Consider the following 16715-nt stretch of genomic DNA (forward strand, 5'->3'; position numbering starts at 1 on the left):
GTGTTTATTTGTTGAATACAAGTGACAATAAATTAGTCAATTCAATTCGATTAAATGCAGATACAGAATTTGAGAAAATGGACTCTTGAGCGGATTGATGTAAGGAACAAGGAGGCTTTGGTGAATTTTAAAATGGACAAATCCCCAGATTCGGTTGAGTTGTATCCTAGATTTCTGCGGGGGGGGGGGGGGGGGGGGCTAAGGAGGAAATTACAGGGGCCCCCAGCCAAATGTTTTAATTGTCTCTGGCCGCAGCGGTGGTGCCAATTTGCAAGAAGGTTGGTCGACGTAGACAAGGCCAGCGAGTCTTAACATCGGTGGTATGGAAGCTATTGTAGAAAGTAGTTCAGGAGAAAATTAATCTCCAGTTAGGGAGGTTAAGGTTCAGTCAGGAATAGTCTGTGTGGCAAGATCAGAGAAAGATCATACCTAAAACAAAAAATCTAGTGGAATCTTTTTGAGGAGGTGATCAAGTGTTTACTGAAGGTAGCGCAGGTCTTATTGCTTATATGGATTTTAGCAAGGCCTTTGACAAGGTCCCACATCGGAAACCGATTTTAAAAATGTCAACGGTCCTGGCCAGTTGGATCCAGGATTGGCTTAGCGGTAGGAGGTGGTGGTAGTAGGCTGTTTGTGTGACTGGAGCCCAGTGTGCAATGGTGTGCCACAGGCTGCGTTCCTTATTGTTGTGATATTTGCAAATGATAAAGCTGAGAGTGTGGGGGAGATGAGAAGCAAGTTTGTGAATGACCCAAAGGTAGCAGTAAGGAGGAACCTGTCAGTTTACAGGATGATATAACCGGATTGGTCAGATCAATGGCAAATGGAATTAAACCCCAGTAAATATGAAGTGATACATTTTGGAAGAAGGAACAAGGTAAGGGATTACTCATCGAAAGGCAATTTACCAGGAAACACTGAAAAACGTAGGGACTTTGGGGTGCTAGTCCACAGATCCCTGAAGGTGACAGGACTGTCTAATAGGGTAAGTTAAAGCTAAAAAGGACACTTGCCTTCATCAGTTGTGACAGATTATAAGAGCAGGGAGCTCATGCTGGAACTGTGCAGAACTTTGGTTAGGCCACAGCTGGAATGCTGTGTGCAGTTTGGGTCACCACACTATGGGAAGGAAATTATTGCGCTGGGCAGGGTGCAAAGGTGATTGACTGAGACAATGGGTCGGCCGGGGCAGTCAGGTTTGTGGATTTTGGGCAGGAGGTAGAAACGGGCAGTGTAGGGTTGTGGGACTATGAGGTTGGAGGCGGTGGATGGGAGATCCCCTGAGGTGATGAGGTTATGGATGGTCTGGGAGATGATGGTTTCGTGGTGGGAGGTGGGGACATGGTCAAGGGGGCAGTAGGAGGAGGTGTCTGCGAGCTGGCGTTTAGCCTCAGCGGTGTAAAGGTCGGTGCGCCAAACTACTACCGCGCCTTCCTTGTCTGCCGGTTTGATAGTGAGGTTGGGGTTGGAACGGAGGGAGCGGAGGGCTGCACATTCCGAGGGTGAGATGTTGGAGTGGGTGAGAGGGGTAGAGAGGCTGACGCTGTTAATGTCAGTTGGCTATGAAGAGATCGAGGGCAGGTAAGAGACCAGCACGGGGTGTCCAGGTGGATGGGGTGTGTTGCAGGCGAAAGAAGGGGTCATCAGAGGGTGGTCGAGTAATCCCAAGATCACTACCTTTGAGGTCCTCTTTTTTAACTTCTCTCCTAGCTCCCTGAATTCTGCTTTCAGGAACTCATCTCTTTTCTACTTATATCGTTGGTGCCTATATGCACCAAGACCACTGGCTGTTTACCCTCCCCTTTTAGAATGCTCTGCAGCCAACCGGTGACATCCCTGACCCAAGCATCTGGGAGGCAACATCTGGGAGTCCCGTTTTTGGCCACAGAACCACCTATCCACTCCCCTTACAATAGAATCCCCTATGACTATGGCCCTATGAGTCTTTTTCCCGCCATTCTGAAGAGCAGTGCCCACCACAGTGCCATGATCCTGGCTACTGCTGCCCTCCCCTGGGGAATCATCTCCCCCAACAGTATCCAGAACAGTATACCTGTTTTGGGGGGAGATGGCTGCAGGGGACACCTGCACTGCCTTCCTACTCTTTTTCTGCCTTTTGGTCACCCATTCATTGTCTCCCTCAGCAATTCTAACCTGCGGTGTGACCAGTTCACTAAACGTGCTATCCACGACCCCCTCAGCATCGTGGATGCTGTGCAGTGAGTCCATCCGCAGCTCCAGAGCTCCTCTTGTTGGCCTGTCTACATACTGTGTCAGGAAACCCTCCTGCATACATTGGACAAAAAACAGACCCATCTAAAGCACTTGGACTTTAGTATTCCCAGTCAATATTTGTAAAGTTAAATGCCCCCATAACAACTATCTTGTCATCTCACTTCTACCGAGAATCATCTTTGCAATCCTTTCCTCTACATTTCTGGAACTACTCAGAGGCCGATAGAAAACTCCTCAAGGAGAAAGTGAGGTCTGCAGATGCTGGAGATCAGAGCTGAAAATGTGTTGCTGGAACAGCGCAGCAGGTCAGACAGCATCCAGGGAACAGGAGAATCGACGTTTCGGGCATAAGCCCTTCTTCAGGAATGAAGAAGGGCTTATGCCCGAAACGTCAATTCTCCTGTTCCCTGGATGCTGTCTGACCTGCTGCGCTGTTCCAGCAACACATTTTCAGCGGTATAGAAAACTCCCAACAGGGTGACCTCTCCTCTCCTGTATTTATCCTCAGCCCATACTACCTCAGTAAATGAGTCCTCAAACATCCTTTCTGCCACCGTAATACTGTCCTTGATTAACAATGCCACCCTCCCCACACCTTTTACCATCTTCTCTGTTCTTACTGAAACATCTAAATCTCAGGACCTGCAACAACCATTCCTGTCCCTGCTCTACCCATGTCTCTATTCCACCCATTTCTCCAAAATGGTCACAACATGGAAATTCCAGGTACCAACCTATGATACAAGTTCATCCATCTTATTGTTTAGATTAGATTACTTACAGTGTGGAAACAGGCCCTTCAGCCCAACAAGTCCACACCGACCCGTCGAAGCGCAGCCCACCCAAACCCATTCCCCTACAGTTACCCCTTCACCTAACACTACGGGCAATTTAGCATGGCCCATTTACCTAACCTGCGCACTGTTGGAGGAAACCGGAGCACCCGGTGAAAACCCACACAGACACGGGGAGAATGTCTGTGTGGAGTTTGCACAGTCACCTGAGGCGGGAATTGAATCCGGGTCTCTGGTGCTGTGAGGCAGCAGTGCTAACCACTGTGCCACCATGTCGCCCCAGATGCTTTTGGTGTTGAAGTAGACACATTTCAAACAAACCTCTTGCGACCTTAAATCTTATTTCTGACCTCACTACTCTCAACTTTCTGTTTACTAGAACTACAATTTAGGTTCCCATTCCCCTGCTGGATGCTCAAAATCTCTGGATTACTACCTGTGCCATGTGCTAGTGAGGCAAAGAATAGGAAAGTAGGACAGATTAATGCGTAGCTAAGGAACTGGTGCAGGCAGCAGGCTTTCAGGTTCTTGGATCATTGGGACTTCTTCTGAGACACAGTTGATCTGTACAAGAGGGACTGGTTGCAGCTAAACTGGAGGGAAACCAATATCCTCCCAAGGAGGTTCGCCAGTGCTACTTGAGAGGGTTTAAACTAGAGTGGCAGGGTCCTGGAACAAGAACAGCAGATCAGCCAGTGGAGGGATTGAGATGAAGGTAGACATTAGGACCAGTAACTCGGAAAGGAAGGACATACAGACACAGGTAAATGAACACGATGGGACTGATGGACTGAAGTGTGTTTAGAACATAGAACATAGAAAAGTACAGTATAGAACAGGCCCTTTGGCCCACAATGTTGTGTCGAGATTTAATCCTAATGTAAAATATAGTAACTTAACCTACACACCCCTCAACTCACTGCTATCCATGTGCATGTCCAGCAGTCACTTAAGTGTCCCTAATGACTCTGCTTCCACCATCACAGCTGGCAACGCATTCCATGCATTCACAACTCTCTAACTCTCTGCATAAAGAACCTACCTCTGACGTCTCCTTTATACCTTCCTCCTAATATCTTCAAATGATGACTCCTCATACCAGTCAATCCTGTCTGGGGGAAAAGTCTCTGGCTATTGACTCAATCTTATTTTGTACACCTCGATCAGGTTTCCTCCCTTCCTCCTTCTCTCCAGAGAGAAAGGTCCGAGCTTATTCAACCTTTCTTCATAAGACAATCCCTCCAGTCCAGGCAGCATCCTGGTAAACCTTCTTTGTACCCTCTCCAAAGTCTCTGTATCTTTCCAATAGTAGGGTGACCAGAACTGGACACAATGTTCCAAGTGAGGTCTCACCAGGGATTTGTAGAGCTGTAGCAAAACCTCTTGGCTCTTAAACTCGATCCTCCTGTTAATGAAAGCCAAAACACCATATGCTTTCTTAACAACCCTATCCACTTGGGTGGCAACTTTGAGGGATCTATGTACTTGCGCACCCAGATCCCTCTGTTCCTCCACAATGCCAAGAATCCTGTCTTTAATCCTATATTCAGCATTCGAGTTCGACCTTCCAAAATGCATCACTTTGCATTTATCCAGGTTGAACTCCATCTGCCATTTCTCAGCCCAGCTCTGCATCCTGTCTATATCGCGCTACAGCCTGCAGTAGCCCCCTATACTATCGATGACACCTCCAACCTTTGTAGTCGTCTGCAAATTTACTAACCCACCCCTCAACCTCCTCATCCAAGCCATTTATAAAAACTACAAAGAGCAGAGGCCCAAGAACAGAGCCCTGCGGGACCCCACTCAACACTGACCTCCAGGCAGAATACTTTCCATCCACAACCACTCTCTGCCTTCTGTCAGCCAGTCAATTCTGAATCCAGATAGCCAAATATCCTTGAATCCCATACTTCCTGAGTTTCTGAATGAGCCTACCATGGGAACCTTATCAAATGCCTTGCTGAGGTCCACATACACCACATCCACTGCTCGACCATTGTCGACCTATCTTGACACCACCTCAAAGAACTCAATAAGATTTGTGAGGCATGACCTGCCCCTCACAAAGCCATGCTGACTGCCTTTAATCACACTATGCTTTGCCAAATAGTCATAAATCCTATCCCTCAGAATTCTTTCCAAAACTTTGCTGACCACAGACATAAGACTGACTGGTCTGTAATTGCCAGGGATTTCCTTATTATCCTTCTTGAAAAGAGGAACAACATTCGTCTCTTTCCAATCCTCCACTATGAATCCTGTGGAGAGGGAGGAGGCAAATATCCTCGCCAGCGGCTCAGCAACCTCCTTTCTTGCTTCCCGGAGCAGCCGAGGATAAATCTCGTCTGGCCCTGGGGACTTATCAATCTTAATGTTTTCCAAAATTTCTACCACATCAACTTCATCAATCTTGATCTGGTCAAGACTGTATCCCAGCTCCTCTAAGTTTTCATTTACAACAAGATCCCTATGAGATCTTCACTTTCTCTACTGCTATTAGGTGGTCTTTAGAAAACCCCCAATGTGTCGGCTGTTCCCTTGCTGTTCCTAACTTCCACCCATACTGACTCAGTAGACAAACCTTCCTCAACAACCTTTGTTTCTGTAGCTGTGATGCACTCTCTGATTAGCAATGCTACACCCCCTACTCTTTTTCCACCCTCCCTGTTCTTTTTAAACATTCTAAACCCTGGAACATCAAGAAACTATTCCTGCCCCTGTAGAACCCATGTCTCCGTTATGGCCACAACATCATAGCCCCAAGTACTAATCCATGCTCTAAGTTCGTCACTCTTATTTTGGACACTCCTTACATTAAAGCAGACACATTTTAATTGATCCCTTTGTTTCATCGCGTGAGAAACCTTGCTGACAGATTTAAAACATCCTGTCACTGCCCTGTCTGCAACTGACCCCCTCTCAGATATGTGGCTTTGATTCCCAACCCCCTGCCAAACTAGTTTAAACCCTCCCGAATCACACGAGCAAATCTCCCACCCAGGACATTTGTGCCCTTCCAGTTCAGGTGCAACCTGTCCTTCATGTAGAGGTCCCACCTTCCCCAGAACAACACAGAACATAATGAGTAAGGCTGATGAATTAAAGCCTGGATCAGTAAATGGAACTATGATGTTGTGGCCATTACAGAGACTTGGTTGAGGGATGGACATGACTGGCTCCTGAATGTTCCAGGGTTTTGTTGTTTTAGATGAGACAGAGAGGGAGGTAAAAGAGATGGAGGAGTTGCATTACTAATCAGAAAAAATGTCCTATTTGCACTCAGAGCAGACATACTGGAAGGCTTAACTGAAGGTAATATGAGTATAGCTCAAAAGTAAAAACAGTGCAATTTTTTAGATTAATTACAGTGTGGAAACAGGCCCTTCAGCCCAACAAGTCCACACCGACCCACCGAAGTGCAACCCATCCAGACCCAGTCCCCTATATTTACCCCTTCATTTAACACTACGGGCAATTTAGCGTGGCCAATTCACCTAACCTGCACGTTTTTGGACTGTGGAAGGAAACTGGAGCACTCGGAGGAAACCCACACAGACACAAGGAGAATGTGCAACCTCCACACAGGCTGTTGCCGGAGGCAGGAATTGAACCCAGGTCTCTGGTGCTGTGAGGCAGCAATACTAACCACTGTGCCACCATGCCGACCACAAATCCTTCTGATGGAATTATACTATAGGCCCCCCAAACAGCCACAGAGACATTGAGGAAAAATGTATAGTCAGATTATGAAAAGATGTAATAACAACAAGGTTGTCATAGTGGGTGACTTTAACTTCCCCAATATTGACTGGAACTTCCTTAGAGCAAGAGGATTAGATGGAGCAGAATTGGTTAGGTGCATCCAAGAGGGTTTCTTGAAACAGTATGTGAATTGTCCAATGAGAGGAGGTCCATACTGGAACCTTTTACTGGTTGATGAGCTTGGCTAGGTGACTGACCTTTCAATAGGAGTCATTTTGGAAATAGTAACCACAACTTCTTATGTTTTAAGATAGCTATGAATAAGGACTTTGCGGGAAGATACTAAATAGGGAAGAACAAAAATGACAGTATTAGGCAGGAGCTAGGGAGTGTTTATTGGGAGCAGCTGTTATAGGGCAAGTCCATATTTGACATGTGGGAGGGTTCTGAGGAAACGTCACTCAACCTGAAATGTTAACTCTGATTTCTCTCCATAGATGCCAACCGACATGTTGAACTTTTCCAGCAATTTCTATTTCTGCTTCTGATTTACAGCATCTCCAGTTCTTTTGGTTTTTATTTGACATGTGGGAGTCGTTTAAAAACATACTGATCAGAGTTCAGGACCAGCATGTTCCAGTAAGAAGGATGGACAAGGATGGCAATGAGATAATGAGAGAGGTTGTGAATTTAGTCAAATGGAGAAAAGAAGCATATGTAATGTTTAGGAAGCTAAAATTGGACAGGGCCTATAAGGAATATGAAGAAAGCAGGCAAGAACTCAAGCAGGGAAATGGAGAGCAGGGAGGGGTCATGAAATGACCTTGGCAAATATGATTAAAGGGAATCCCAAGACATTATACACATACATTAAAAACAAAAGGATAACTAAAGAGAGGGTAGGACCACTCAAGGATAAAGGAGAGAACTTGTGCTTAGAGGCAGTGGATGTGGACGAGATCCTGAATGAGTACGTTGTGTTGGCATTCACCCAGGAGAAGGACATAGAGGGTAATGAGATTAGCACGCTAATATGTGAAGGCATTTTGAGATCAAGAAATAGGTGGTGTTGGGTCTCTTGAAGACATTAAAGTGGATAAGTCCCCAGAGCCCAATGGTAGTTACCCCAGGTTATTGAGAGAGGTAAGAGAGGAGATTGCTGAGGCCTTGACCATGATTTTTGTATCCTTGCTAGGCACTGGAGAGGTCCTGGAGAACTGGCAAGTAGCTAATGGTGTTCCTCTGTTCAAGAAGGGCAATAGGGATAATCAAAGAAATTATAGACCGGTGAGTCTCACATCAGTGGTTTGGAAGCTATTGGAGAGAATTCTTAGAGATAGGATTAACACGCATTTAGGAAAGCATGGTCTAATTAGAGACAGTCAGTATGTTTTTGTTTGCGGCAGGCCATGTCTCACTAACTTGATTGAATTTTTTGAAGAGGTGACAAAAGTGATTGATCAGGATAGAGCAGTGGGTGTTGTTGGATTTAAGTAAGGCTTTCAACAAGGTCCCTCATGGTAGATTCATCCAGAAAACTAAGTTGCGTGGTAACTTGGAAACTTCAGAATTGGCTTGCCTCTTTAAGCTAGAGGGTAGTGGTGGAAGGGTGCTTTTCTGGTTGGAGGTCAATGACTAGTAGTGTTCTGCAGAGATCTGTACTCGGACCACTGCTGTATGATATACAAAAATGACTTGGATGAAAACTAGATGGGTGGTTTAGTAAGATTGCATATGACACAAAGATCAGTGGAGTTGCGGACAGTGTAGAAGGTTGTCAAAGGATACAGCGGGATATAGACCAGTTGCAGATGTGGGCAGAGAAAATGCAGATGGAGTTTAATCTGGGCAAGTGTGAGGTGCCACACTTTGGGAAATCAAATGTTAAGAAAAAGTATACAGTTACTGGCAGCACCCTGAACAGCATTGATATATGAAGGGATCTTGGGGTTCAGGTCCGTAGTGATCTGAAAGCCGCCATAAGTAGATATCAGTCTAAAGAAGGCATGTGGCATACTTGCCTTTATTGACAAGAGTCAGGATGTCATGTTGCAGCTTTATAAGACTTTGGTTAGTCTGTATTTAAAGGGTATTTGTGTTCAATTCTGTTTGCCACATTACAGGAAGGATGTGAAGGTTTTGGCGAGGGTGCAGAAGAGGTTTACCAGGATGCTGCCTGGATTAGAGGGTATGAGCTATAAAGAGAGGCTAGAAAAACTAGGGTTGTTTTTTTCCTGGAGCGGCAGAGGCTTACGGGAGACTTGATAGAAATCTATAAGATTATGAGATGCATAGATAGGGTTGACAGTCAGAATCTTTTTCCAAGCATTGAAATATCTAATACTAAGGGGGATGCATTTAAGGTGAGAGGGGAGAAGTTCATACAAGATGTGAAGGGCAAGGTTTTTTGCACAGAGTGGTAGGAGTCTGGAACATGCTGCCAGGGGTGGTGGTGGAGGCGGAGACAGAAACGATAGGGGCGTTTAAGGGGCTTTTAGATAAGTGCATGAATAATCAAGGAATGGAGAGATATAGATAAAGCAGGCAGAAAGGATTAGTTTAATTTGGCATCATGTTCAGTACAACATCATGGCCCAAAGAGCCCATTCCTGTGATGATACAAAGCTGAGCTATTTTTCCTGCCCCATTGGCAAATAGCAAAGTCTATATTCTGTCATTAAACATTCTTTCATGTCATCAATGATTGAGGACAGCTTGCTTAGTGCTTTAAATATATTACAGCATGCACCACTTAGTTTTAAACTATATGATGCACTTTTTATTATTTCAATACAGTGTGTTGTTTCACTTGGAGCTGGTGTACTTGGTCTCTGCCTTTGTATCCTCTGACACCCTCATGCAGCAGCAGGCACACAGCAGAATAGATTGTTTGAGAACCAATGGTGCTGCATTTATTGTTATGGACCAAGCAGTAAGCTTCCTCCACAAAGTACTCAAAAATATTGTTGACAAACAAGTTCATGATGCTCATGGGGTTGGAGGAAATACCAGTGTTGGGGTGAACTTCTTCATCACTTTATAGATGTCAATGGAATAACTTACTTACCTGGACTTTCTCCTCTTCTTGCCACATTTCATTTGATGTCTCTTCATTGCTTTCTTAGCACTCTTCTTGATAACTTAGAATCACAGTCATAGTATCATGGAGACAGGCCCTTTGGCCCAAACTGATCCATTAGGACCAAAGTGTCCATCCACACTAACCTCATTTCTCTGTACTTTGCTCATATCCTTCTAAGCCTTTCCTATCCTTGTGTTTGTCCAAATGCCTTTTAAATGTTGTAATGTACATGCCTCAAACACTTGCTCTGGCAGTGATGAACTTAGAGCATGGATCAGTACCTGGTGCTATGATGTTGTGGCCATAACAGAGACATGGGTTTCTCAGGGGCAGGAATGGTTGCTGGATGTTCCAGGGTTTAGAGCATTTAAAAAGAATAGGGAGGGGAAAAAAGAGGAGGGGGTGTAGCACTACTAATCAGAGAGGGTATCACAGCTACAGAAGCTTCCATTGTTGAGGAAGATCTGCCTACCAAGTCGGTTTGGGTGGAAATTAGGAACAGCAAGAGAGCAGTCACCTCGTTAGGGGTTTACTATAGGACCCCCAATAGCAGCAGGGAGATGGAAGAAAGCATAGGTCGGCAGATTTTGGAAAAGTGTGGACGTAGTAGGATCGTTGTAATGGGTGACTTTAACTTTCCCATCTACATCCTTCGAGCAGAAGATTTGAATGGAGCTGTTTTTGTAAGGTGTGTTCAGGAGGGTTTCCTAACTCAGTACATTGACAGGCCCACGAGGGGAGAGGCCATTCTAGACTTGGTGCTCGGAAACGAGCCGGGGGAAGTATTAGATCTTGTGGTGGGAGAGCATTTTGGTGGTAGTGACCACAACTGCCTCACATTCTACATAACTATGGAGAAGGAGAGGATTAGGCAAAATGGGAGGATATTTAATTGGGGAAGAGGAAACTATGATGCGATTAGACATGAGTTAGGAAGCATGGATTAGGAGCAATTGTTCCATGGTAAAGGCACTATAGACATGAGGAGACTGTTTAAGGAACAGTTGTTGCAAGTGATGAATAAATATGTCCCTCTGAGACAGGCAAGAAGGGGTAAGATAAAGGAACCTTGGATGACGAGAGCAGTGGAGCCCGATCAGGGATAGCATAGGGAATTTGTGTGTGGAGTCTGAGGAGGTAGGGGAAGCCCTAAATGAGTTATTTGCTTCCGTCTTTACGAAAGAAACGAACTGTGCAGTGAATAAAACCTTTGAAAAGCAGGTGTGCATGCTGGAGTGGATAGAGATAGAGGAAGCTGATGAGCTGAAAATTTTGTTAAACATTAAGATTGACAAGTCGCCAGGCCCAGACCAGATTTGTCCTCGGCTGCTTTGGGAAACGAGAAATGCAATTGCTTCGCCACTTGCGAAGATCTTTGCATTCTCGCTCTCCACTGGAGTCGTACCTGAGGACTGGCGAGGTGCAAATGTAATTCCTCTGTTCAAGACAGGCAATAGGGAAATCCCTGGCAATTACAGACTAGTAAGTCTCACGTCTGTCATCTGCAAGGTGTTAGAAAGGATTCTGAGGGATAGGATTTATGACCATCTGGAAGAGCATGGCTTGATTAAATGCAGTCAACATGGCTTTGTGAGGGGCAGGTCATGCCTCACAAACCTTATCGAGTTCTTTGAGGATGTGACTAGAAAAGTTGATGAGGGTCGAGCTGTGGATGTGGTGTATATGGACTTCAGTAAGGCATTTGATAAGGTTCCCCATGGTAGGCTCATTCAGAAGGTCAGGAGGAATGGGATACAGGGGAACTTAGCTGTCTGGATACAGAATTGGCTGGCTAACAGAAGACAGCAAGTAGTACTGGAAGGAAAATATTCTGCCTGGAAGTCTGTGGTGAGTGGTGTTCCACAGGGCTCTATCCTTGGGCCTCTACTATTTGTAATTTTTATTAATGACTTGGATGAGGGGATTGAAGGATGGGCCATCAGGTTTGCAGACGACACAAAGGTTGGAGGTGTTGTTGACAGTGTAGAGGGCTGTTGTAGGCTGCAGCGGGACATTGACAGGATGCAGAGATGGGCAGAGAGGTGGCAGATGGAGTTCAACCTGGATAAATGCGAGGTGATGCATTTTGGAAGGTTGAATTTGAAAGCTGACTCCAGGATTAAGGGTAGGATTCTTGGCAGTGTGGAGGAACAGAGGGATCTTGGTATGCAGGTACATAGTTCCCTTAAAATGGCCACCTAAGTGGGCAGGGTTGTTAAGAAAGCATATGGTGTTTTGGCTTTCATTAACAGGGGGATTGAGTTTAAGAGTCGTGAGATCTTGTTGCAGCTCTATAAAACTTTGGTTAGACCGCACTTGGAATACTGCGTCCAGTTCTGGTTGCCCTATTATAGGAAAGATACGGATGCTTTGGAGAGGGTTCAGAGGAGGTTTACCAGGATGTTGTCTGGACTGGAGGGCTTAACTTATGAAGAGAGGTTGACTGAGCTCGGACTTTTCTCATTGGAGAAAAGGAGGAGGAGAGGGGACCTAATTGAGGTATACAAGATAATGAGAGGCATAGATAGAGTCGATAGCCAGAGACTATTTCCTAGGGCAGAAATGACTAACACGAGGGGTCATAGTTTTAAGCTGGTTGGAGGAGAGTATAGAGGGGATGTCAGAGGCGGGTTCTTTACACAGTGAGTTGTGAGAGCATGGAATGCGTTGCCAGCAGCAGTTGTGGAAGCAAGGTCATTGGGAACATTTAAGAGACTACTGGACATGCATATGGTCACAGAAATTTGAGGGTGCATACATGAGGATCAGTGGTCAGCACAACATGGTGGGCTGAAGGGCCTGTTCTGTGCTGTACTGTTCTATGTTCTATGCGTAACATCCTCTGTGCTCCTCAGGTTTGCCCCTCAGGTTCCCTTTTATTCTTTCTCCTCTAAAAATTCCCCAACCCTGGGAAAAAGTACATTCACTCTATTCATGCCTCTCATGATGTTAGACACTTCTATAAAATTCTCTCTCAGTCTTCTACACTCTAAAGAAAAATGTCCTTGCTTGTCTGATATCTCCCTATAACTCAGACTCTTGAGTCCTGGCAACATTCTTGTAAGTTTCTTCTGCACTCTTTCCAGTTTAATAACATCCTTCCTATAGCAAAGTGAGTTTAAAGCTACATAAAGCAAGGCTGCATGTCAGATCATGATGGTCCTATACCCCAATGCTACTACATCATCACTAACTTCTAAAAGTATTGTTGGTTATTGATTATGATTTATTGAAGTTAGTTTGAAGAAATGCTGCATATGAACAGTTTCTCAAATCAGGAAAGGCAATTAGGATTAATCAATCTGTTCTTTTCTGACTCTAAATCCGAAGTCCTCTGCTTCTGAAGGATGACTGGACGCGAAACATTAATTCTTCTTTCTCTCCAGACGCTACCAGACCTGCTAAGTTTTATAATTCCCATCAAAAGATCTGCTATCGTGTGGTTGCCTTTTTTGCACTACCCTCAAATCTATTCTGGCTCGTGTGCGACCGCTCTCTGACACACAGCATCAACCCATATCTAAGTTGACCCCTTCTTTCTGCTGCTCTCCACTTTGCCTTCTTGAACACATTCACACTATGTTTTAATAGAGTACTCAGCAAACCTGCTATATTTTGGGCAATAACATTCTGCTCCTCATTGTGTTTAAATCCTTTCCAGTCAGCAGACAGGAGTCCTTTAGTCTTTGAATCCAGGAGGTTGCAATGTGCCTGTCACTTCACTGATCATTTACACAATTGAAATTGGGGATGGTTGGGGGCGAGAAGGACAACCGTCACTCTGCTTCGAAACACCACACGCCCCGCCCCGCCCTTGGGGCTGAGGAAACCGGCCCCGCCCCACTCCCGGGGCTGAGGAAACCGGCCCCGCCCCGCCCCGCCCCTGGGGCTGAGTGAACCCGCCCCGCCCCACTCCCGGGGCTGAGGAAACCGGCCCCGCCCCGCCCCTGGGGCTGAGGAAACCGGCCCCGCCCTGTCCCTGGGGCTGATGGGACTGGCCACGCCCCGCCCCGCCCTGACCCGGGGGCTGAGGTAACCGACCCCGCCCCTCCCGGTGCTGAGGGGACAGGCCCCGCTCCGCCCCTGGGGCTGAGGGACATGTTCTCCCCAAGCTCCACCTACCTGTAGGCACTTGACTTGTGAATGGTGAAAGGTGCCGTCCATCACCCGCTGATTCGTCAGTGACGCAGTCAGTCATTGTTCAGCATCAGGTTTGGTCGAGCAACAGCGTAAAAGTTTTTTTTATAATTGACATTGCCCCGCTCACCTCTTAGTTAGATTCCGGTGCGGCTCCCCTCTTTAGAAAAGGTGACATGTTAATCGTCTATCCCATGAACTTGAATTTATTTTCAAAACGGTCAGAGTCCAGAGCGTCCCCAGCAGCAGCGCAGTTTCCAAGACGACGAATGACGCCAGATGCAGCGTCTAGTCACGTGAGAGCAATGCCGGGTCGTGCATGCGCACTTTCGGGCAGATCCTGGTCTTTCGAGTCACGTGAGTGTTAGTTAATAGCATGCGTTGTCAAGGTAACGTTACAATAATACAAGATGGCGTGAACTTTTAAAGTAGGCTAAAAGCGCAGGTGATAAAAATGTGTTGCTGGAAAAGCGCAGCAGGTCAGGCAGCATCAAAGGAACAGGAGAATCGACGTTTCGGGCATAAGCCCTTCTTCAGGAATGCCCTTCTACGGGCATAAGCCCTTCTCCTGTTCCTTGGATGCTGCCTGACCTGCTGCGCTTTTCCAGCAACACATTTTCAGCTCTGATCTCCAGCATCTGCAGTCCTCACTTTCTCCTAAAAGCGCAGGTGGACAAGATGTTGGGGAGGGAGCATACACTCTGATAGGCAAGGATGTGTTTGCTGATATCCTGGTCCATGCTCCAAGGACATTCCTGGGTCCTACTGTGAGAAACAGAACTCGGAGTTTTGGATCCCGAACGAGGCCCCCAAATTGCGAGAAACAGAACTCACTCACAAATCAATCAGCCTGAGACAAAGCCTTGGAAACAAGAACATTTTTTTACAGTCTTGCAAGAACTGGACGCCTCTGCAATCAAGCAGAAATACGCGCGAAAACAGAGCCTGTTAGCATTCTTATTTAATTTACAAGTTGTGGAATCACACCTCCCTTTCCCATCCTATCATAAGCCGATTACCTCACTTGGTAGTTATTTTCTTATCTGGCCATCCTGCTGTCCTTGTCTGCATTTTTTGTTCCTTGTTCTTTTATCCAGTTTCTCTTATCATACTATAAGCTTTATTGTGAAATGCTCTTGCTGCTTTTTTGTGGTCAGCTACAACCCTTTAATTTCCTAGCTTAAAACTATTTTCTTTAAAAGACCCTCTATATTCATAAAAGTCTTAGCCTTAAGTATGCTACATGCTACAATAATTAACACCCCACCCCCCCACCTGCAAAAATAACATTTCTAATCTCCCACCATTCCCTCTTTTTCTTTTTCTCTAACTGTTGTTTTTGCACTTATTAAGTCTCCTTTAATTCATTTTCTTATGTTCTTCCCTCTTACGCCTTTTAGCGATGAGGTTCACAATCTTACATTTTACATTTGTGTTGTTCATCCCTCGAACTCTAGGAGTATTCTTTGACTTTCTGTTTGTTGCATATCACCTGCTGATTTATTTGGGTTGCATCTTCAAAGGATGTTATCAGTCGGCTCATTACCCATTTTAGGACATTGAACCCTACCACCAGACCCACTAATATCAATAATCCATAGGTAGCCAGATTGACTAACCACCTTCCCCAACCAGTCAATCCCCAATTCCCCCATTCTCATCCTTTTTCGTTCCAGTACCAATTACCGGCCTCCCTTACCTTGGCGATTTTGTTTTGCACATGTTTGGAGATATCAGTAAAGTTAGAGGAGACGTCAGGTATGTACGTACAACATTCCTCTCCAATTAGTGCACAGGTACCATCCTTCTCTGCTAGAATATAATCCAGAGCCATCCTGTTCTGAAGGGTCGTTAGCCTAGTGGCAATCATTTCGGTCATTATGGCTGTTACTTGGGATTGGGTTTCGACCAACGCATCAGCAGTCTTGTTGGCCAACTGTTCCAGGGAAGCCGCCAACTTTTGTATTTCTACTCCTGCTCGAGCAGTCCCATACATAGGTATCAAAGTCCAGAGGAGGCAATCTCCTTCGGTTACTTTCCGGGTTACTCGCCTTCCTCCCTATTTATTCCAAGGTTTTTTTTTATCGGCTCTCTTTAACAGCCTCAAGTGGGGAATTATATAGGCGAGGTAGCAGCAGCCACTGCAGCCTTTCTGACTTTGAGGCAGTGTTTGATCAACATCATAAATGCATGCATTCCTATACATTCAGTCACGCGAATGTATTTCTCTCCAAGAATAAATGGATAGGCCTTCAGGCCGCATACCCAATATGTACCGTTTAATATTTGGGGAATGGTCGTGGCAGTGGCTTGACTGGTGGATGATTTTCCTAATCGGAAGGGTGCGGTATCATTCTGATTACAGAAACAAGTGGTATTTACTGCTCCTTTTGGTGGGAAACTCTAAGGCCATCGATAGCCCCCAGAGTTTTCAGGGCTGGTCGAGGGAACCATCCCGCAAAGTTATAATTACCCCTTTCAACTCTCCAAGTTGTATCATTTGAGCCCGAGTCAAATTGTTGTACATCGTACACTTCTCTTTTGGTAAGTGGTATTACCGTGAGAGGAATTCCGGATTCCCCATGGTGTGGGATCTCAGCACATACCCAATAGTCGGTATGCCCCTTTAGTTTAGCATAATTCTGACATAAAGCGGTAAAATGATTTTTTTTCCCACCCCCGCAGTTTGGCGCCAATATTATCATGACAATATAAAGCTGACCATTCATTTCAGCTCACAACCCTATCTGTCTATTCCCTAA

General features: G+C 45.6%; 1 protein-coding gene across 2 annotated transcripts in view; it reads right to left on the bottom strand.

Annotated features, from left to right (window-relative positions):
• Positions 1-14432, bottom strand: part of ubxn10 (UBX domain protein 10) — a 35288-nt gene extending 20856 nt beyond the window's left edge. Inside the window, exon 1 of one of the 2 annotated variants that reach the window (XM_043676362.1) lies at positions 14084-14432. Coding sequence is in view for 1 of the 2 variants with exons in the window: in XM_043676361.1 (XP_043532296.1) it covers positions 13939-13980 (42 nt within the window). In the remaining variant the exon portion in view is untranslated. The other variant, XM_043676361.1, reaches the window with a different exon arrangement.
• Between the last annotated feature and the right edge of the window lie 2283 nt (positions 14433-16715).

Source organism: Chiloscyllium plagiosum, chromosome 34, assembly GCF_004010195.1.
Source record: "Chiloscyllium plagiosum isolate BGI_BamShark_2017 chromosome 34, ASM401019v2, whole genome shotgun sequence".
NCBI classification, from domain to species: Eukaryota; Metazoa; Chordata; class Chondrichthyes; order Orectolobiformes; family Hemiscylliidae; genus Chiloscyllium; species Chiloscyllium plagiosum.